The following is a 23,961-nucleotide window of genomic DNA, read 5'->3' as shown; positions in this document are numbered from 1 at the left end:
TTTGCTTTTTATTTCAATTTATTTATCTTTAAAGAACCAATACGAATTGGGGATGTTTTCAAAATGGGTACAATGATAAAAAACTGACCATTTTCATTCTTCTCCACGTTGTCTTTCAGATTGGATCTTAGGCTCTGTGTATACGAGTTTAAATATGCATATTTAGGGAAGTCCTATTGTAGCCCCGTTTAGGAGAATGAATGAAAGAAGAAGTACCTATTGTAGGAGTTGTTATGTTTTTCTCTTGTTTAACTGCCTGGATGAGTGTCTGAAGTGTACGTGTGCGTGTGTGTAGGATGCTCAGCATGGTTTGGTGGCCATATTTGAGGTGGACTGATTATTGCACTCCAACAAGATAAAGAAAAAAAAGAAAAAAGAAAAAAAGACATGGCTCTCGAAGGATTAAAAAGAAAGAAAGAAAAAAACAACAACAACTATTGGATAACAAAGTGTCCCTGACCCTGCCAAACTCATAACTGCCACACATAACTTGTGAATAAATATTGCAGACATATTCAAACTCAGTGAACCCCTAAACTGAAAGTGACTTAAGCAAGTGATGGGTAAAAGGAAAACATTACTGCATTTTCAGGTGAACCTTTTGAGTTTTTTGTGCAAAAAATAAAATAAAAAGAAACACCCAATACCAAAATGGACAGTCACAATCTGTTCAAAGTTTAAAAAGGTTTTTTAAAAAGGTACATTATTCTGGCCTAATCATAATATCAATAATTAGCGGAAATAAAAATTGGAATATCATTTAACATTACATCTTCTCATCACCATTGCTTGTGTAAAAATAAAAATTCACAAAATGTAAAATGTTATCCCATGATTACAACTGAAAAAAAAAAAAAAAACAAAAAAAAAAAAAAAACCCAGGATGGACTCAAGTTGAGAAAATTCTGGCCCGTGGTTGAACAGTATAACCGGGAGGCGGGCCTATCTGTGTGCTTAGACCTTCCATTCATTGGTTCGGCTGGTGGATCCCAGATCTGGATTCACTCATTCATCACTCGCTTGCTCTCCGATTAATTAACCATGACTCAGTATTAACAAATCATCACAATAATTACTGATAGCACTCGCTTCATTTTTTTTTTTTTTTTTTAATCTCCCCTTGTTGGAAGATTCCCCACAAGATGCGCATAAGAAAGATGCACTGACAGGCAGCCTACTGCACACAGCAGTTGTGGACGTTGGTATCCTTGAACCGCAGACGCATTTTGGGTCTGTATTTCTCGAGGTAAAGAAGCTGTTTGGAGTTGAAGGCTCCACGTCTCTTCCTATGAAAAGCATATGGAGTGAAAAAGATAAAAACAACGATATCCACAAAAGAGAGCAAAGAGTACACTATAGTAAAACACTATGGTCATTACTGTAGTGATCAAACTAATAGTTTTGGGAAATACACTAATTTGCTTTCTGACAGTTAGATGAGAAGAACAATAACACTCTTTCATCTATCTTTTAAATACAAGGCTACAGTTAGCAGCCGGTTAGCTTAACTTAAAACAAAGACTGGCAAAGGGGGAAACAGCTAGCCGGCTCGGTCCAAAGGCAACAAAATCCACCTGCCAGCACCTCTAAACGCTCAATAATTAACACGTTATATCTTGTTTGTTTAATCTGTACAAAAATCAAAGTGTAAAAAGTGTAAAAATGACAAATACATGTATGTATTTCCCCAAAATGCTGAACAATCCCTTTAACACCAGCTTGCAGTGTACAGCTTTGTTTCTAGTGGTAGTACCAGACTCAGTCTAGAGTTAGTTACTAATTCCTAGTATTCTGCAGACTATAGACAAAACAAATGTCAAAATTCACAAGTTGTCAACATAAACAAAGCAAAAACAAAAAGGCATGACTGATTTACCTCAAATCACAGTTTGGCTAATAACCTTACCTGTTGCTTTTTCACATGTAACCTGTTTCCATTTATTTGGTGACTTAAGACTCAATCGTTATTAAAACCTTAAAGTACAAAAGTAGGGAGGGTACTTACTGCCTTATGAACTGCACAGCATCCTCGTACTTCATTCCACTCTCAATGAGGGCTAAGGCCACCAAGACTGGAGCTCTGAGAGGTAAAGATATCCAGTGGACCAGTTCAAGCAGACAGTGAGAGAATCAAAAGGAGGAGAGAAGGAGAACAGAAAATTAAATGCCAAGGTTTATATGGTTCCATAGTAATATGGGGGGGGGGGTAAACCTGGGAAACAGGCCTGGGAAAATCAACAGGGGTGCACAAGTTCACTGTTGCCCTGCTGGGGCACTGTGCTCACACCCTGAACCTCTCACACACACACACACACACACACAACTGTGAGAAGTTACAGAAAGACAACCATCTCTTTTCTAACCAGATTAGAAAAAATAAATAATAACTTTCTAGACCACTTGAAAGGTCAAATCTCAGTGCTGACAGAGCATTTCCTTGAGTAGCTTTTCTCTCACAAAATTCATGAGGGACAGTATGTGAGAAGGGAGAGATTGAAAGAAAATGAGAAGAAGAAAAGGAGCATGGAAGGAGGGGTGAGAATATCGTTAAAGAAAAGGACGAACAATAACAAGGCACATAGTTGGAGCCTCCCACACTAAGGTCCTTAAGTGAATGTTGGCTGGTATAAAGCAGATCAGACGGTGAAGCTACAGAAAACTCAGATGCCTTCAGTGAATTCAGGACAGGGAAGAAGAAGAAGAGATGAATTCAGAAAATGCCAGTCTAACCAATACTGGTAATTATACAACCTCTGGAATGCCACAGCAATGCAAAATGCTGGAAGCCATTGAGAACCGATTGGCTTATTGTGCATTTGTGGTCAGGAAAGATATTTTCACACTAGCTCGCCCACGTCATGTGCTTCTGCCTTCTTTGTTTTCACACTTATGTTGTTATTCAGCTGAACTTGTCTGGAATTCACTGTCACATTGGTCTGCGAATATGACTGTGTATATCTGCATGTCGCCTGTGCAACCTCATGACCAACAGACAGATCACATGCAAATGTAATTGCCTTTCCTTTTCAAATCTGCAGAGGCAACAGCCTGTTGTCACTAATGATAGATAACCTTACCAGCTGATAACCAGCTATTTATAGAGCACTAACAGGAGCAGGAAGAGAAGACAGCCATTAAAGATACTGAATTAATCGCCAGTGTATATTTAAGATGACACAGAAGAACAGGGACAGTGCAGCATGTTCGGTTTCACACCCAGCCCAAGCAAGCCTAGGCTGTGTGAGATCAACACTGAAGAAGAGAGGAAGGCTAGAAAGAGAAAGGCAGACTAGACACTTGTAAAATTTAATTAATTAATGCTTTCTGTGGCCTGTGTGTGCTTTCAGGTGGCAGACACCTCTATGGAGTCACTATGATGCAGGGGAGATTAAATGGACCCTGAAACACTGGCGACTGGCAACTGCTGAGAAGCGGATAGTTTATGTTGCTGCCTTCCAATTGATGTTTCTGACCTCAAAGTATAACATAAATCAAATATGGCTACATTGTAAGATAGTATATTTGATCAGTGTTTGATTTGTTTAAAGCAACTTAACACTTAGCAGCAGCAGCAGCAGCAGGGGTTTTAGACCAGAGGCCTCTTGAGTTATTGTCACATCTCTAGACAAAACAATGCAGCTAGCCACTCACCGGCCAAGCCCTGCAACACAGTGCACAGCGACGCAGCAGCCAGGTTCCTCTCGAAACTTGTTGTTGAGCAGCTTGAGCCAATCGTCCACAATCTGTGTGGGAGGGGGGGCACCATCATCAAAGGGCCAGTCCTAGAGGAGACAAAAGAAGAGAGAGTACGTGTGTGTGTGTGTGTGTGTGTGTGTGTGTGTGTGTGTGTGTGTGTGTGTGTGTGTGTGTGGGGGGTAGGTTGGAAAAGGATAAACATATAATAAGAAAGGCTGTCACAAATGTGTGTGTGTCAAATCTTACCACAACCTGTATCCCCTCCTTCTCTACTGGAGCCTTATCATAGGTGGCATCACAAACTCGCACTAGTGTGTTCACATCAAACTTTTTCAGCTCCTGGCAGACATCAAAAGAGAGGATTTTAGACAAAAGGACTTGCAAGCAGACGCTACAAATATAAACAAATGGATGCAAGCATACCTCTGTGAACTTGTTAAGCGTGGCATTGGTGGGGTTGTGGGTGATGAGGAACCTCATGCACTCGTAGGCAATCTCGACTGCAGCGGGGCGGTTCATGTTGGCGAGACGGCTTAAAAAACAATTACAATACAATACTCTTACAAAACAAAAGCGACTTTTGGCTCAGAAGTCAGCAAAGACTGCTAGGAGATTTATGTATTCAGGAAAGGGAAAAATAAATAAAAATGACAACACGTGGAGAAGGATGGATCAGGGGGACAACAGGTGTTCAACTATGGGATGCTGTACACAGAAGGGTAACAAAAAGGATAAACTAGTCCACAGTACTCCGGGATGTAAAAAATTACTTAATACAAAACAAAAAAATGTAAAAGAATAAAAAAGAAAAAAGATGGAGAGACTATCCAGGAGTCATCCAATCAGTTTACCCCATTCAGGAGAGCTGTTTGTGATTGGCTGTTCAAGGAGAAAGCAGAAAGCAATGATTTTTCGTATTGGTTGGGACAGGGCAGGGCAGTCAGGCCAAGGACTACGCAATATCCCAGGGGGACTTTGGAAGAGTCAGCAGTTCCTAGTATGCTGGCAGTCAGGGGGGTTTCTGGGTAGCGTAGTCCCTCGGGGGGCGGCCGATTCACTTCTCCACAGAGGTGAGGTGCTGTGCCTGGCAAAATTCTCCGCTCACACACGCCATATAGGTACGGCTCAAGTAAACACAGAAAACCTGCCAAGAGAGGAAAAAGATGAGAGGGAGGTTACGTGACAATAATTTTGATGACGTCACACCTACAGCTGAACAATTATGTTTTTATATTGAAATCACAATATCAAAGAGTGCAATTTCCAAATTGCAAAAGCCATTATTTTAATTAAATAATCACCAGTGTCTTAACACGCCGAAGCAGGCAAGTTTGAGCCATAGATCTCACCAACTATAATGACAACTGTCGCCAGTAAATGTACTCAGCGCTAGTTCATTAACATTAATTGTGTGTTGGCAAATAAACAAAAGAACGAAATCTTGGTTGTTGCCTGGTTAATATGCCCTCTTTATGCTAGTGTTTACAATCGGCCGAAGATAGTTTTATCAAAGAAGAAACATCAATCAGATCAGATGGTGTCTTTTTGCGGTTTGTAAAACACCAACAGAGTGGGAAGCCTGTCACGTGTCAATTCAGAGAGGTAGCCAGCAGGTCGCTTGGTAGTTGAATAAATTATTAAATTAAATCATTAATGTTAGCTTAAGCAGTTACAGTACAGAGCTGTCAACAGTAGCGTTAGGTTTCATCAGTCAGCTATCAAAAACATTGTCAGACCTACCAGCACATTGTCATTATCATACCTGTCCAAATACGCAGCTGTTAATACATATAACATTTTATGTTATTATTATATTTGAAAATTATTATGTAAGTATATTATAAATGTAATATCTTACAAATGTGGGAAACAATTAGTGATTTTTTTCTATATAGCACTTGCCAAGTTTATTTAGAAGTTTACTTTTCTCTGACTGGCTGCTTTGAACACTTGGAGGACATCGATGATGATATTTCGTATGATTCTATTAGAAACAAGGCAAGTTTGTGATTATGGTTACTTTTAATAGGCCACTAATAGAAAGAAAAAAAACCCACAAATAATTAAATTGCATTATCTGTCAGAATTTTTATTTTTTTTTTTTTTACAGAATCTTGATTTCCACAATCCTTTTGGCAACCTGTATTTACTCCAGTCTTCTTGATTAATTGAAACATAATCTGCAGCATGCTCAAAGCTGTGGTCATAATGGGAGAAGACAGTTGCACCTTAAACTTAAAATCTTAATTAGATCTCTGTACTTCGGAAATTTCAGGTTTCTGCATATGCAACATTTAGTGCAGTCTCCAGAAACTCAAAAAGCCTTAATTATGAGTCTGCTGTGAACTGACTACACCTTTGGATTATATCACTGTCAATTCACCACCTGTCACCAAAATTGAAACTAATAATATGCACAGAATGGAGCACACATACACACTTCACAAGGGTGTCTTACAGAACAGGTAATGTCTGGTCTGTAACTAGCCAGGGAGCAGTCAGTCCAACCATGCGAAGGTTGGAACCATCTCAGAGCAGCATGGGGGATGGGGGGGCTGACAAGGGCTGGCTATCACTATGCCGTCTACATACACAAAGTAGTGGGAGGGAAACTGGGAGAGGGCTTGGACTTCAGCACAGTGTCACAGGCAGTAGTCACAAGGTGAGGATTGCAGGGTAGGCAAAGCTTCAAACAGACCCAGCGTTTCAGTCCCACGCTCCCGCTTTTCACCTACTTGAGACTGACAAGACTTTCTGTACTCTGACTCTTTCCATTCCTGTTTCACTCAGTCAAAATTTACTCAGGATTTTTTACTCAACTTTTACGATGGTATATACCATTTTTATTTTGTCTCTCAAGCAGGGCATATGCCGGCTTTTTGCCAGTATCGCCTGTAGTTGTCCGGCAGATGAAAATATCAATGCCAAAAATATGCCAAATAAATCGTTTTTTGTTTTTTGTTATAGCAGCTGGTAAAGCAGTATTATAGGTCAGTTTTACTGCGTTGTAGTGTATTGGGATCTCAACCAGGTGGCAGCGTAACATAGGCTATAAATGCTGTGTGACTGAGCACTCCTAGCCAGTGAACGAGGTGGAAAGCGGGACTACACTGAACACGCTCGCGGTTTTTGCTCTCAGCCACATGCATGAGTGGGTTAAGTTGTGGCTCATTTCGAAGGTTATCTAACCACTGTTCGTACAGTGACAAGTTTACATATATTAGTCAACTATAACTGACCACATGATCAAATGTTAGACAGACTTTATGAATAGCTTCCATCATTTTGATAATATTACGCGTCAGTCAGCCAAGCATCTAGCTAAGTAGTATTAGCGCGGCATTAAGCAATAACTTAATACTCACTCACTCACTCTCTCTCCCAGTCAATCAGTCCCTCTCCCCCCACTGTACATGCTCTCACACACAGCGGACGGTAGAGCAGAGGCCGCGGTGGAGACACCAGGTGAAGTGAAGGTAACATTTTAATCGAGTTGATGACGACTTGAGGAAAAGGTAGAAAAGCGCTATTTCCACCTGCTTTGTCCGCAGTTGTTGTTGTTACAACCACAGCACACTTGTTAAGCTAATAGCGAATTGTTACAAACAAGCTAAAATAAAACCTGTATGTGGCCTAACGGTTTCTTAGTTTGCCACAAATCTTTAAAATGTGGCAAATCTTGCTTAAAAATTAAATTATGCGAACTGTGAATATTCTATTTCCTCACTTGGAGAAAAAAAGTGGCAGAGCGTCATTCCGGTGCGCTCCGGCAGCACTACACCTATGAACATACAACTAGATAAATGAGACTTGGATTATACTGCACGATTTGTGTAAACAGAAATTTGGATATAGTTTTGCCATTTTAAAAACAGGAGTGCCATCACCTTCAACAAATCTGGATAGCGCGTTTTTCAATTCATTCTACATTCACGTGGAGGTATTGTCATGCGAGAAAAAAAAATTCAGGCAACACAGGGTGAGTAATTGGTATACAAATCATTTTGGGGGTGAAGAGCTCCTTTAGGTTAGTTAGAATGCAACAATGACACCAACTTAGCTGAGAATTGGCTCAAGTTTTTTTCATCAGTTTTCGCAATCGGCGACTAGAAAGCATTAATCCTGATTGCATATCTTTACTGAATATCAGCCAATAACGATCGGCGGCTGATCGATCTGGGCATCCCTACAATGTGGCATTGCTGCATGCAGACAACTGAAGCTTGGAAAAATGGGTAACCAGACTTTAAAAGGCCTCTTTGCTTCTAATCCTCCAGAAATTAAAGGGATGGACAAGGGGCAAGAGAGGGCACTTTTCACCTGTGAAACCTGACTGTGGAAAGGAGAGCAGATGGTTATGAGAGACTGAAAAATGGAGGAAACATAGAAGAACAAAATTGCTAACAGACACGCCAAGGACACTACAATGACAGCTTATGCTAAAAGATGAAAAGCAAGTGGATTGTGGATGGTTGCCCAGATGCACAAAGTGACTTCATAGAGTCTGCGTTTTAAATGCAGCCAACAGTCGGGTAACCAAGAGGTAAAAAGGCAGACCAAAACACCATTTCAAAGTTAACACTGGTATACATGTACTGAAGAACATCTGGGCTAGGAAAGCATGAGCAGCCGTTAAGAAACATTACTATTACACTGTATTACACAGTGTGCATGGGACTAATTACAATGCTAACTGTATTGGTGCCATTCCCTCATCATTAACTGTTTAAGTCCAACATTCTTCACTGATCTGATGGAGACAGTGGAAACAATGCATGTGCCAGTCAACTCTCGGTACATATAAGCAGATAGATTGAGGTAATGCAATTTAAAAATCTACTGTAGACAAGAGAACCCTAGGCCTCAGTCTTCAGTGAGCTCTCAATAGAGAAGTGAGTAAACTGAGGTAACAGACAGGCTTGAGAACACATGCAAATCACTCTGAAATTTGCAAACTGGCTCTGCAGTTACACACTGCACAGATGCAGGAAGCTCAAAAACAACACATACACACCAAACGTGTTTGTAGAAGCAAAAACATGTTTAACCACACAGGAAACAAGAAGCAGTGTATACAAAAGCCTTGAAAACTATAGACTGAGAACAAGTCAGCAACCTTTAGCTGACACAAACATGAATGGGTGAGATGCCATTCCATTATGGTTTTAACTTAACACGAACAATATATACCAAATCATACAGTCATTTATGGCGCAACTAATGATTATTTTCATTACTGAATAATCTGCCAATTATTTTATCCATTAATCACTTGGTCTTAAATGTCTAAAAATAGCGAGAATGTTGCACAAATTTCAAAGTTGACATTTTGTTTTGTCCAACCAACAGTCCATAACCCAATCCCTTTAATATAACAGAAGACTCAGAATCCCAGCAAGCATTCACATTTGAGAAGCTGGGACCACAAAACGTTTGGTGTTTTTGCTTTGCTTAAACAATTATCAAACCTGTTATTATTCAACTAATCATTTCAGATCCAGTCATTGTATTGATTATTTTGGCACAGCTGCACAGTGCAGAATGTCACAACATCTCAAAATTCAATGACCAATTCCAACCTTTAATAGACACTAACCAAATGAAACTCCATTTCACTGTCACTATCGGACTAAAAGGGTATGAAATGTAAAAAAAACAAATCCAAAATCAATGTCCCATCATTCCAACCATGATACTGTAGTTGAGGGTGACAGAGTTACAGTGGCAGGTACCATTAAGGCCAACTTCTCTTGCTGTGGGATCAATTAACCAGCTGTGGCAGGTACATCTAAACTAAAACAAACACTGATGTACTTCTATTAAAGTATATTTGGGTTATATCCAGCCTTTTGTGCATGTGTGTCTATGTACAAATATATATACTAAACTGGGAGAAAGGTCACAGAGTAAAGGCAGAGGCCCACGCAGTGGCCCAGAGAAAGCTCCCTTGGTGCCCTGCTCCTCATCACGTGTTCTACTGAAGTAGCGCTGCAAGAGGAGGGAGAGAGAGCGTGAGGAGGGGGACTGAGAGTTGATAGGGACAGTTTCCCAAATCAGCTGACCTCTCCCAGAAATCTCCTACAGTGACTAATGAGGAAGAACAGAAGGAGAGAGTAAGATGAGAAGTGTGAGAGAGCAGGGAGATAACAGTACTAGCTGATAAGGACCACGATATCTCAGAACAGAAAAGGACACGCAAACCTAAACAGGTGATTTAAGTCGCAGAAGAATGGTAATTGGGATATGGGTATCCTGCAACTGCTAACTTATCATTTTAGGATGATTCATCAGTCCGTCAGGCAAACGGTTATTGTAGTGTAGTCAAATTGTAGTGTGATTTAAGTCTAAGAGATAAGGCCGCTGTTCATTATCATGTTTATACAGTAGCAGATTATATGGTTTAATATTTTCCATTGACAAAGTTCACAATAATCAGTAATAGTGGAAGGTGTAAAGTTATCACAGCTAAAGCAGATGGAGACAAGAGTAAACAGCTACAGCGAGAGTGCTAATTGAAAGCCTTTCACATTGTTAAGGATTTTACTGCCATGGGAGTCCGTAATTGTAGCGCTAAGGCCGTGGGCAGCGCTTGTTGACACCGGATAGCTGTCAGGTGGCCAATCTCAGACGACCACTACTATATACATACACCATGTACATAGTGTAGATAATCACAAGCTGGCTGGGGCAATACATTTGCCACAAGGGCGAGGGGGTTGTTCTAAAATTAGAAAGAAACACACACACACACACACACACACACACAAATGAGCCCAAATGTCTGGGCATAGAATATACAGACTGGAAGGGAAGGTGGCAAAACGTCGGCCCTATACACAAAATGTGCAATGTCTGAGTCCATCTCCTTCCCCCCTTGTGAAAGATGTTAGTATTACATGCAACCGTATCTGGTGGGCTGAGGTTGTGCCTGAGTCTCACTGATGTTTTGTCTGGAACCAGACGAGGCATGACCAGACTGTACTGCCTTAAAGCAGCTGGAGGGCTACTTTGCTGTGTGGGAGCCAAGCCAAGAAGCAGGGGGAGCGCCTGTCATCCATGGCAGGATGGACAGTGAGGGGAGGAGGGTGGGCAGCAGGGAGATAGCCCTGTTCTCCTTTGAGTGAGTGCAGCATGGATGGCACGAGAAAGATAAAAGCTTTGACACCCTTACCCCACATACCCACCTGCTTGCCACAACCAGTGTATACACTTCTCCTTTCTATGTCTAATTCAGACTATTTACTCAGGCTACACACTTTCTTAAAAACAAATACATGCATGCATAAATACAAGGTAACAGGGAAGTATTATATTCTCCTTTCAACTGTGATATAGCAAGCATTGATCTGTAACTCACAGGAGAGGAGAACAAGGGGGAAACTACTGACAGTCACAATCAAATGTACAGAAATGATGAATCAGTGGGAATAGAAATGGGGCCAAGTGTCACAGAGGCATGTCTTCGTTCCTGTGGCCTCTGAATGCCAAATAAAAGATAACTGATGTGCTTGGAAATGTCAAGGAGGACAGGGACAAAGGAATAGTAACACAAAGAAAGCCGGTAAGATGTGAAGAAAAATCATCAAGAGGACATAACAATGGATAAGTAAAATTAAACAAGTGAGAAAGAAAACAAAAAAAAGTCCAGCCAAGAACTTGGCAGTGACTATGGCTGAGATAAAATAAGAGGATCACACCTGCCCAATGGCCCAGCTGGTTCCTTGCAGTGACGTCAATGCTGTTGATAGGCTGGGTGGGTGGATCTCACCTCAAATTGGAGCTGTCCTCACACCAACCAGTTATTCATTCATTTCAAATGAGTGCTGGGACACGAGCAGAAAAAGTAATGGCTGGTTGGGAGATCTCAGTGACTTGGTGAAAAGTTGAGCGGAAGCCAACTTTATACAAACGGCCCTACTGACAGACCCATACACCTACTTTTAGGGTGTTTTCTCACTGTGGTGGTAGGGCTGGGTGTTATATCGAATATATCTGATATATTCAAGTATCAATTAATGTGCAATATGGCAGACAACCATATGGTCACATTCGAGTTATTTGTTGAGCATTTCAATCATTCATTTCTGCATTAAAAGCAGGTGGTGTTTACATGGAGGAGACTTGCTCTTCCTCTGCCCTACAGTCACAGATTCCCCAAACTAATCAACCACCATTGTCCTGACTGACTTAACTTCAGTTCCAGATAACAGCGGGTCAGTGATATGGAGGTGCTTCAGTTTCTGGAGGGGAGATGTGAAACAAACTACTATCCTCTACAAAATATACCACAAATGATTGTTATTGAAGCCAGTAGTACCACTAATCTATCCCTTCACCTAAAAACAGCCCCCAGTGCAGAATAAAGCATGCATAAAACTATATAAAAAATTTGAATGTACAAGTGCCACAAGATAACATCAGCTACATTTGTGTGTGTGTGGTGAGTAAACTCACAGTGTATGTAGGTAAAGCTTAGTATCGTGTCTTTTATAATTTTATTCCAACAAAAGTGTTTTTGGAATGGCCTTGTCCTAGTTGAAATGATTAAGTAGTTTGTGCTCAAAAACCTTCTAGTCTTTCTGAATGAATGTCAGATACCAAATAATAATAATAATAATAATAATAATAATAATAATAATAATAATAATAATAATAATAGGTGCTATTTGTTTTCAGTCATCACTCCTAAAGCCAATGCAACAAGCAAATCAGAATAAGGGTGCAATTACTTATTTTCATAGATGTTGATATTAGATCACTTTTTCTGGGGATAAAAATTTCAAACAGAGGGAATTAGAAATAAAGACCTGTCTCTAAGCCTGCTTCAAAATAAAGGCCTGGTACCCTCTGGCCTCTGCAGGTGAGAGAAATAAAGGCTTCGGCCACTATTTGAGAATTTACAGTATGTTATTTTGGAGAAAATGGGAAACTATCAAGATATATATATATATATATATATATATATATATATATATATATATATATATATATATATATATATATATATATTTTGATTGATTGTTGATTAGGCTAAAAAGTATCAAGATGTCATTTATAAGCCATACTATGTGGTGGAATTAGGAAAACCACTCTTCAATCATAATGATAAGAGAATTAACTTCATGCACAATAAAGACAAAAGCTTGCTATGAACTCTTGAGACACCACATCATTCAGCAAACAGTGCACACATAAAAAAGGTAGTACTGTGCACAACTCTCCCTCGCCATCAGTCATGCTTGAAAACACACAAAGACAAACAGACAAGCAAGAAACAAACTAAACACACACAAAACTACAATAAGCGACACTAGTTAAGCTTCTAATCCTTCTTCTGAGCCTCACCACTTTATCTAGTGTAACAAGCAAGACACTAAAATCCCCAGGCATGCCGGGACAAGACAGCATTGAGAGATGGAGGCTTATATGCAAAACTGAACTACAACAGAGATCCTGAACTGTTGCTGTGCCTCCCATGAGCTGCACACTCCTGGGGTTTGCAAACAGGAGCCTCTGCCTGAAAGTGATACTTCAAGTCAGTAGATTCTGTGTGGCCTCACGCTTTGTTGACTGAGTTCTGATAACGTGCCCGCAGGCCCGTGGGTTTCTTAGAATGTAGTCATGGATCGGGGAAAGGACTGGTACACTTCAATTCAACACTTTTCTGAGAACAGCACCTTTACTTCACCTGCCGTGAGGGCAGGGAAGGGTTGGCACGGCAAAGCTTAATTATAGCTGTGTGGGAAGCAGTGCCACTACTACAAGCATCTTGACCAAACCTCAGACTTCAGAATACTTTTTGAAAATAAAAGTGCTGTATTTGTTTTTCTAATAAAGGTTTCAGTTGCTTACTGGCCAAAAATTCTTAAAGGTTGGAAAGTGGCTGTCATTAAATTTTAAAACTGTATTAGGCTAATTCAGACAGCTTGTATAGCACAACAATACAGTATTCACTATTTCATCTTTGACAGGACTATTTTAAAAAGTTACATTATGTGTATTTTTCATTTCATTCTTTTCAAGGCCATTGTTGACAAAATACATTTTTGAAAATGAAGGGGGGGGGGAATCAAAAGCTTGACAAGTTAAAAAAAGTTATTAAAAATAAATGGATGAAATTTACCATGTCATCTAGAAAATGTCCTTTCTCTCTTAAAATATAGTTACAGTCAGGCTTTTTGTCTATATTTTAGTGGGTCAATTTATACATTTCAAAGCCAAATTCAGTAACTTCTTGTCCAGGTTTACATATGGTGTACAATGAATGTGGTTGCGCAGCATCTCTAAACTGGAAATGTATGTTTGTACATGTATGGACAGAGGGCAAAAAGCAAAAAAAGAATCAGTGAATATGAGCAAAAATAATAGGCTAGCTGCCTTTTGGACCCGGTCAACTAATCAGAACCTTATACTTGGGACATGAGTCACAACTGGTCATGTCTGTGTTTACCTATGTCAAGGTGGAACCATGCACAGACAGTCTGACTCAGGCTTGTGGTCGTCTCGGTTTGAAATATAATAAACCTGTGTTTTTCAGAGGGCTATTACCACAGACCCATAACATACACAGGCTCGGGTAGTGGCACTCTGACATGGAGTCAAAAGAAAATCACAGGCCAAGATGTCTCCTTGGCATAAGACAGCCCGGTACTCTCAGTCCAAAATTCAAATGTGGTAATAGAGCCACAAACATTTAACAGAGTGCTTGGGAAATACCTTAATTTTTTATTTTTATTTTTTAAATGTAAGGTAAAACATTTGGTGTCAGATTACAACAATTCATAAACACAAAGATCGTGTATTGTTGACAAAATTGAAAACCAAAATGGCAACACGAAGAGTATATAAAAGACTTTCTTTTTGCACTACAGAAAAAAAACATCCCTCCTGTTATAGCCTGTATGTGGGTGGACTGTGTTTGATCAAGCCTAGAAATAGGTTGGGGGCAGAGAATGACCCTCCATAAATGCTATACTCCAACTCAGACTCACAAACATCCTCAGGGCTGCCTACAAGTTAGATTCCTCCAGACACGGCAGACCTCTTTGAAGGGTTTATAGATTCACCACAATGTCTCACCTAGCCTTACTCACACACCTTTAATCTGTTCAAAACAATAGTGAAAGCCTGTAAGGGCATGCAATAAAGGAAAGAAACATCAGAGGTTACTGTACTGACAAATGGCTTAGCACTAGTGTGCTCACTGACAAAAGGAATACTGTATACTGTAGTGAGGTGTGGATGGGTCTTTAAATAAAAATGCTGTTGTAGAGCAAAATTGATTGTGCGTTTTCCATGTTTCCATTTTAAAAGTATTTTGTTTCGGACAAAACTCCAAGTAAAGCTGAAGACTCAATAAGTCAAAAAGAGGACGCATTTCCAAACTAAAGCCAACTTGTCAAAATAAAGGTTAAATGTATACAAATGGTTGTAAATAAAGACAGTACAAGCTATGATATAACATGACGTCCTGACGAGAATAACTGACTCTGAGGTACTGAGGGAAAGCTTTTAAGTTGACAAGCTTAAAATATTAATATGCTTTTAGGTTTACTGACAGTTTAAAATGCTACACCGTTTCCCCTAATAGTGACTCACGACTCTGTTGGTCTGCACACACAATAAAAAGGCAGCCTACTTGCTTTCATCGAAATATCAAAATGGTAGACAGTGTTCTTTCTCTCAAAACCATTTGGTTAAGCACTGATACTGTAGTACACACACTGTTTTGTAGAGAGCACAGTAACTAGACATCAGCCAAGACCTTCTTTGGCCAATTTACAGAGTTAACTTTTGATATGCTACAGCATAATAACTTTCAATCAGAGAAATTGCTAGTAAAAAAACAACAAACCTGCATCTATTTAACAAATTTAAGTTTATGGATATCCTACTGCCTAACAAGCAAACAGGCAATAACGCATGGGTCACATAATTTCACAACCAAGGCGACACGTATATTAAAGATTTATAATTAAGATCAACGTGTTTGTTAAACCAGTCAATTTTCTGTTCCGTTTGATCAATTTTACAGTTAATCATATTATGTTGAGCTTCAGCATTGTTGGAATTCGAAGGTCCACCAAAATTTTTGCAACATTTCTTCTGTCTTAAAACATGCCATCTGCATATTATGCAGTTTTGTTCTGTGGTTTGTCAGAACTGAGACAGCAGAATTATGTCTACATGATAGAGGCTGTGAAATGCTGTTGTGTTGTGCGCTTCTTCTTCTTCTTGATTAGATCCACTTATAGCTTACTGTGTTCTTTGTCAACAGTAGCTCAGTATGTTATGTTGTTATACATGGGTGTGCACCGTAACAGTAACAATATACACTGTTAAGGTGCATTTGCTGTTATTGGCTTTTAGTAATTGTGACGCCATGCCAAGCTCATATTTATTGTGTCATTAAACTATTTGTAGTCCACCATTCCGTACAAATTGAGAAAAACAACTTTTACTGAAAATGTCAGAAGATTAAAAGGATGAAAAAGATTATGAAGGCAGTTGTTTAACTGCCCATCTAAATGTTGACATTTTGGTAAATGAACATCCTCATTCTATCCCCTGTTCAGCACAACATGTTACCTCTCTCTGCTCCCAGAGGACAGGAGCTGATTTTCCTGCAGAGCACTTGTTGTTCTGGCTTCTTGTGTCCATATAAACGGGGCTGGAGAGGGGAGGTGAGAGAATACAAACCCCCCCTATATTTCCATGAACAGAAGAACACCCCCTACACACGCACTCGCATGTGGTAAAGCCCACTTATCACACTGCTTTGCAGCCTCTGAGTGAGCACAGATAAACAGTGTGACGATCAAAGGCCTCTGATAGCGCTTAGGGGGAGGGCAAGGGGGGACAAGGACTGATCCATCTCTGGAAAGGACTGAAAGAGACCAGGGCTCAGTACCTTAGAAATGGGAATGAAAAGAGGAAAACATATCCAAACAAAGGACTGTTCTGTCCTCGCTGTGGCCTAGTTGCACTTTTAATCACACTTTACACATAATTAAAACACCAGCACCTGAACAATTACATCTGAAAGAGAAACAAAGTCAGAAATTACACTGACATTTGACTATAATTTGAATAGGCATTAAGAGTGAGAATACAAAAGGAGAACCGATTCTTGAGGTGAAAAAGGCTCTCAACACAAACAAGTTTTTCTGCCAAAAATACACTTCAATTAATGCTGGACAAAATACCAAGTATCAATTATACACTGGTGATAGTTTTGTTCAAGATACAAAATACAGCGGTACTGTTATGAATGCAATTATCTCAATATGTTTTAGAATCGGTTTAAGGACATTTAAAAAATTTAATGGTGAGCTTCTGGAAAACTGAACCAGTTGCTGTACGCATGACTTGCAATTGTAGAAAATTGCAGACTACGATTACTTGTTCAGGAGTAATTGCAGCCTGGAATTTGTAGAAGCTAATGACAATAAGCCAACAACTGAAAGAGACAGGGGGACAAAGATTTTGTCCTTAAAACGTTTGCACTGCGATATGGAGGACGCTACTTATTTTATGTTGTGCCTATAGAATTGATATAGTATGAAACCATTTACATTTCGGATTTTAAAAATAAACTTAATTGGGATATCCCTAGTTAGAGCCCAAATGACTGAAACGTGTTCCTGTTCCCCCACAGTCATCTGAAAATTATCCTAATGTTTCAATGGATCACTGAATGACCCTCATTTAGATCAACCAAGGATATGATGTGCAATGAAGTCACAGTTTAAGGCATCAGACAGAAGGAAGATACATGCTGGTAAAGTGTCACTTTTCACCAGCCTACAAGTGACTGAAATGACCATCTCCACTTTTACCAGTGTGTTTTAATGTGCTACTAACAGCTGTCTATATCAATATTCATCACGATTGTTGATTGTTTTTCAATACCGCTGCAATCTCCCCAGATAGGATAGGTACATTTTCTATTCTGATCTGGAATATGGTTCAAGGGACTACATTCAGCTATCTCCTGAGCTCTGTCATAATCTCATGACACAATCCTCAAAATCGACTTCAGGACAGCATCTCCCAGCCAAGTTGGACACATACATTATGGCAGTGAGCCACACTTCTACCTGTTTGCCAACACATCAATTAAGGATAGAGACTAAGTACTAAATCTACTTTTAACAAGAAATTAGTAGGTAGAGGAAAGATTTGCACAGCTATGGTGCTGATTAGTCAATCAGAATACAAGGTGTTTGTTTTACATCCCAGTTCACAATTACTTCCATTATGCCAAATAACTGACAGCCACTTCCTGTGGAAGTAAAGTAGTTTTATAGAGAAAACGTTATTGTGTGTATGTGTGTCTGGATTGTGGGTTCATCTAATTATTCAGACATCAGAAATAGGTACTAGAGTCAATTAAGGACACATTTACAATGACTAAAATCTAAACCTGTGAAAACATCCATGACGATCTAAAATAAAAATAAGTTTCAGTACAGGAGGCCGACACTCCGCAACAGACAGATCCAGACAGGGGAATGTCTGCTCACATTTTCGCTGAGAGGTGCAGAGACCCGCTGCGACATCAATTCTTCTGACATTTGGAAACTAACTTGGCCTTCTGACAGCAGCATCAGGGGATGCCTGTTGCCATACCAACAATTATCTCAGCAGTAGCAACAAGTGCTCCTGTAGGGAATTTTGGTGTCCCTTTTGAAGAGATCAGAGAAGAGCAATGGTGCTCTCTTTAAACATTCACGGAGCAAAACTGAAGAAGCAGTAGGATTGAAGAGGGTCAGGGTTCAGAGTAGATGGCTGCCCATATACACAGATGTAGGAACTTTTTACTATGAAATCCTACTTCTTTACCAGAGGCATTAAATATACCCTGTGATCTTAAATCAGCTCCTGGTAACAAATCCATCTCTTTAAGATTATGGCCACAGTGAACACAGTTTGAGGTCATGTTGTGAGAGGTAGTCACACATTTCATGCATTTAATAAGCTGCTTAAGGAAATTAAGAATAAGCCAAGCTCCAGTGAGAAACAAAACAGTGCCTAGGCAATAGGAAAACACAGCACGCTTGTTTATGTGCAATCACCCAGCATTTTCTATACTATAGCTGCTTCAAAACTAGAACACATTCTGGATCAGTAACAGTGAGCAGCTACATACACCTACAAACAACAGCTCTAATAACAATAAAAACACCCTTTACTATAGCATGTTTTGGCAAAGGACAGTGTTTTCCCCTGCACCGAAGCTATGGCAGCTGTAGGTAGACAAGGGAGCTGTAAACACAAAAAACAAGGAAGATCCTATTCCTACCTGTTGCTATAGTTTCAGTAGGCAGACTTGCAGCAACATCAAGAAGTGTCAATCTGTCAGACACTGCCAGTGCTGCAGAGCATGTGCCTTTGCTTTATCCCGGCGCTGTGGCAACAACAGTAAACGAACACCGTCAAAGGACCAGGGCACGATTCATTAACCAACACACAGCACAAGAAACACAGCACAAGAAACAAACGCCCATGGATACTACTACATAATTATATATGGCTTTTCACTTAATGGCTTGAAATTAGAAGAAAAAAGTCTGAGCACCAAATTCTAGCATTCCACTTAGGGCTGATTTCAACACAACAAAATTGCTCTGGAGCCAGGGATTTTAGCAAGCTATCGCATTGTAAAACCAACGCTTGTGCTCCATTCTCACCACAGCCAGACACCCAGGGACATAACTAGATTTTAAATTGGCCAAATCTGTTAAGCCAGTCACTGTGGAACGGACCTCTTCAACCCTACCTTTCAACTCTCACAGCCACCCTGTGGCTAGATGGGCTGAATGCCAGAAGACTACAACATAGGTGTTCTTCTCCCCCAGTAACCTCCTTTGTAAGTTGGCGTCATGTTACTGTACAGTGGGCTCACCTTTCACAGTTACAGTAACCAAGGCTGAGAACTTCTTACTTGTCACATCGCCTTTTTGACGAAGTGTGTATACAGAGGAACAACCCTTTTGTTGGTGTAAAATATCATGTGGGCATCCAGCTAGATTTTGGCCTACTACCACACACTTCAATCTTAACATACACCAAATTTTTTGTAAGCAGGACCCAGCAATGCAAATTTAGATGAAGCTAATTCCATCAGTCAGATCTTCAAGAATAGCCTGTACTGCTTGTTGTAAACAGAAAAAAAAAATAAATGCCCAAAATACAATAATGTTACTTACAGTGTGGATTAAAGTTTAACTATGATTTCCTTTAAAAGTGAAATGCTTCCAAAATCTATATGTTTAACTTTATATAGAGGTATTACAGACAGAAATGAAGAATGTTTCGTTCCAACAAAGATGCAGCAAAATGAAGGCTAGGATTAGCCTTGCAGTTTCACAGTTTACAAATGGGCACAAAAATAAATAAACACTACTCATATAGACTGGACCCACAGGTATTGGGAGTTTGACTTGACTTGAATGAGGGCCTCCCACTGTATACTCGAGACCTGCTTTTAGCTGCAGGCTGTGCTCTAAGTGGACTGAGAGGAGCTATGCTATTTCTAGATTGGGCTTTGCATCATGTGTCAATTAGCTATAATATAAAGCAGGTCACCAGTATGAATGACCTACTTCCACAGTAAAATGTGAATAGATCATAAAGACTGGCTGTGCTTATCTGTAAGAGTTGTGAAATCCTAGTATTGTTATGAAGCAAGTGTGTGTCATTGTTGCTAGCATTACCCAAAGTGGTAAAATTATGTAATTTGAATAAAAACTGTAACAAAGAACTGTAACAAGAATCTCTCAAGTTACTTCTACTATACATTACCATGCCCTCGGTTTGTTTTGATAACTGATTGCATTGCATCCCATCTTCCATTCTCTCTGCCAGCAAATTAGGTCACCTTGCAGTGACTCATATGCAGGAATGTATAATTAGCTTACCTGTTACACCAGTTACTCATTGACTCATCCACCCATGTTGGTAGAAGTGTTCATAGCTATTCATTTGTATTAGCTGCCCACTAGAATTTAGTAGCAGAGAGGAGACTGAAACCATTGGAAGGTCATAAATTGAAAACTGAGAGGCATGGGAATGTGCTGCGGCCTTTAGTGTCACAGCTGCTCTAGTCAACTTCCTCCCCAAGTGCATTTCCTCATTTCACTTCATACAACATGGCTAAATGGTTGGATGCTTTCTGCGTTAGGAAACCAGACACGGCCAAATTATAGACCTGTCTAACCCCAGTGTTAGCTACATTTTTGAATGGAAGGCTGACGAATTTACTGAGTCAAACCGGCTAGCTGACAATAATGACAGTAGTTTCAGAATACGAGCGGACAGGAAATATCGGGATGTCGACAACTTTGTTTTGTTATTAAAATGTTAGCTTGGCATATGGCTTCAAATAAATGGGTCAACCATGCTCTGGATCAAGATTTGTCACAAAGGGCGGAAGGCAGCTAGCTCAGTCGCCATCTACCTCTAGCCCAGCTTCTCACAACTACCGCCGTCTGTCGAGACCACCGCTAAACACCAAAAGAAGCTTAAAATGATGGAATCCACATCCACATGTTGTATTTTAAACATCTAAAAAGTGGCACTCTCGTAAACGATATCCAAGACAACAGTTAAAACGTTAAACGAAGCATCGTTAACGTTAAGCTAAATGTGTCCAAGGGAAATGCTACCTTTACTGATACACCAAGAGCTCATTGTACAGCTAAGGGTAACGTAACATTAGCTCTTATTTAATGGAATTGCGGACGACGTTCAGTTTGGACAATGACATGGCGTTATAAGACATATAATGTGCTGTGTTTCAAAACAAAAATAAAACCCTCTGACCGCATACTGATACTGGTTGTCGTAACGTTAGTCGGAGATTTTTCTTATTATTATTCTAGGAAATAGCCTTAGCCCTACTAGCAAGCTAACTTAGCTAGCAGGCAAGCTCAGTTCCGTCACTTTGCTTTTCCCAGCCACGTTTAGCAACCAGTCCAGAAAAACGACAAGAGCCGCTATATTAGAGTTAACTAACTTAATGGTGGGTAACACCGATTAGCAAAACAGTGAGGGTTGATATTAAATACATGTGTTGAACAGTGTACGTAGCCGTCCAAACGTGACTATATTAGTCTACTCAGACAACCACTCATGTAACTTACTTTAGCTCCCCTGTGTTGTGCTAATCAGCTAACAATATGTAACCCAACTTTTAATCAGGCTCTTCGGATCTGTGGCGTTGCAATCGTGTGGGTTCAAACTAGAGACGAGTTCCAAAAGTTTTAGTTAGTTAGGTTATTAGCTACTTACAAAGAGCAGGCTGAACATTGAAATCCCGTGACTACCCCGGAGAATGTGGAGGGAGTGTAGAAACCGCTGCCAGGTCGCCTTTTTGTTCCTCTTCAATGTGGCAGCTTGAATTCTCGTCGGAGGTCGGGAACTGTTGTTGGGGAGGAGCCTCCTCAGTTTGTCGACACCTTCAGGGACTGTCGGAAATATGACTTACGAGGCAGCCCAAATTAAGGTCAAGTCAATATATTTAGAAACAACTGGGAATTTCTGTCATTTTCTATGGCACAGGTTTACATGTGTTTACAAGTTTACATGTGCTTTGTAATTTTGAGAATGCACACATCTATTAAAAGAAACAAATGTTCTTGATAAATTATAACATTAGGCAGTGGTGGAAAGTGACTAAGTAGGCTACTTTTACTCAAATACTGTACTTAAGTACAAATTTGAGATAGTCTAGTTGTAGGCCTACTTTTCTTGAGTCTTTTCTTTTCATGACACTTTCTGCTTCTACTCCACTACAATTCAGAGGGAAATATTGTCCTTTTTACTTCACTGCAATTATCTGACACTTCTTTAAAAATTAAGAATTTTGCATACAAAACATATGAAGAGCTTTTAAAAGATGACGTTTTGTTATAAATTAAACTACTCAACAGGATGAAAGCTGAAACGTAACTGATTAGTCGATTGTAAGAAAAGTAATTGGAAACTATTTTGATAATGATTGAAGTCATTTTTTTAATAGTTTATTGCAATGTTTCTTTCATCATTTTCCATACAAATGTTTACTTCAAAGTACATTGCACATTTTTATACTTTTTATACAAGTTAAATTAATAAATAACAGAACAGAAAATATCTAAGACACACGATCTCAACCAAAACATAAACAAAAAGAAATAAACAAGCAAAAACAAAGGGATTTAAGGATTTAAGTCATTTTTTCATGCAAAAACATTGCATGGTTCCAGCTTCACAAATGTGACGATTTTCTGCTTTTCTTTTTAATTATTTTAATTTATTTGTAATACTTTTAAATGTTGTACTTTTGGTTGGACAGAACAAGCATTGTGAATGTGTCGCTTTGGGCTCTGGGTAATTGTGACGGCTTCTCTCAATATTTTCGGAATTGTTACGAACCGAACAATCAGTTGCAGTCTTAATCAAAATAGTTAGAAATTAGCTCCACCTCAGCCAACTACGACAACAGAATCCTGCTTTATATTAATGCATTAATGCGAGTAATAATAATCTAATGATATAATATATTATAGGTTAACAGTCACGGGGGGCATTTTTCCGAACTGAGTACTTTTACTTTTAATAGATTAAGTACAATTTCCTGATTTTACGTACATATTTTTACTTATGTCAAATTTTCAATGCATGACTTTTACTTGCAATAGAGTATTTTTTACAGTGTGGTATTAGTACTTTACCAAATACTTCCCCCACCACTGACAACTGGTAAATGAAACTAGCAGCTGTTACTTCTCTCTACAAGAGCACGTGTATGCACGCCAAGTCGTATTCTCAAGTACTCGCGTTAGATGTACGAGTTTACCGGGATCACACGAACGCGGCATGGAGGGTCTGGCGTCAGTGCAACGTAAGAAGAATCCGATGCACGATGACTGCTCGCCATGGTGACGACAGTTCCAGAAAATAGTCGCACATTATCCTTGCCCTCACGGGTTGTTTTGCTACATACATTTTATCTAATGTCCAATGTCTTTGTCCAATCACATTTCAACTAGCTCTAACAGCCACTTGAGGTATGCATGTTATAGGCCATCGTAAAGTCTAAAGGGCCTACATCAGGATGAGTCCGCAGTGCTTGTATTAATCAAACGTTAATTTATTTATTCATTATGAGAGAACATTAAATCACTATCTAGCACTATAAAGTAAGACACCCAAAACACAGGGCAAACTAAGACAAAGATTGATATTGTTTATATATTTTCATTTTTAAGTCGACTCTTT

General features: G+C 39.5%; 1 protein-coding gene across 6 annotated transcripts; it reads right to left on the bottom strand.

The window, feature by feature from the left end:
- On the bottom strand, positions 1–22,146 carry ptp4a2b (protein tyrosine phosphatase 4A2b). 6 transcript variants are annotated; one of them, XM_044172477.1, is made up of 7 exons: positions 21,991–22,146; positions 4,548–4,840; positions 4,120–4,228; positions 3,943–4,035; positions 3,652–3,782; positions 2,006–2,080; positions 1–1,798 (listed from the first exon to the last, which is right to left on the bottom strand). In XM_044172477.1, exons 2-7 carry the CDS (start codon positions 4,550–4,552, stop codon positions 1,777–1,779), a joined length of 435 nt encoding a protein of 144 aa, XP_044028412.1. In that variant the 5' UTR covers positions 4,553–4,840; positions 21,991–22,146; the 3' UTR covers positions 1–1,776. The 6 variants fall into 6 exon arrangements, with proteins under 6 accessions (XP_044028412.1, XP_044028410.1, XP_044028411.1 ...); XM_044172475.1 differs by having other exon boundaries at positions 1–1,286; XM_044172476.1 differs by adding an exon at positions 19,001–19,105 and having other exon boundaries at positions 1–1,286; positions 4,120–4,840; positions 21,991–22,113.
- Positions 22,147–23,961: the final 1,815 nt, after the last annotated feature.

Source organism: Siniperca chuatsi, linkage group LG17, assembly GCF_020085105.1.
Source record: "Siniperca chuatsi isolate FFG_IHB_CAS linkage group LG17, ASM2008510v1, whole genome shotgun sequence".
Classification (NCBI taxonomy): Eukaryota; Metazoa; Chordata; class Actinopteri; order Centrarchiformes; family Sinipercidae; genus Siniperca; species Siniperca chuatsi.
Note: the sequence above shows the minus strand (reverse complement) of the source record. Positions and strands in the feature narration are given on the sequence as shown.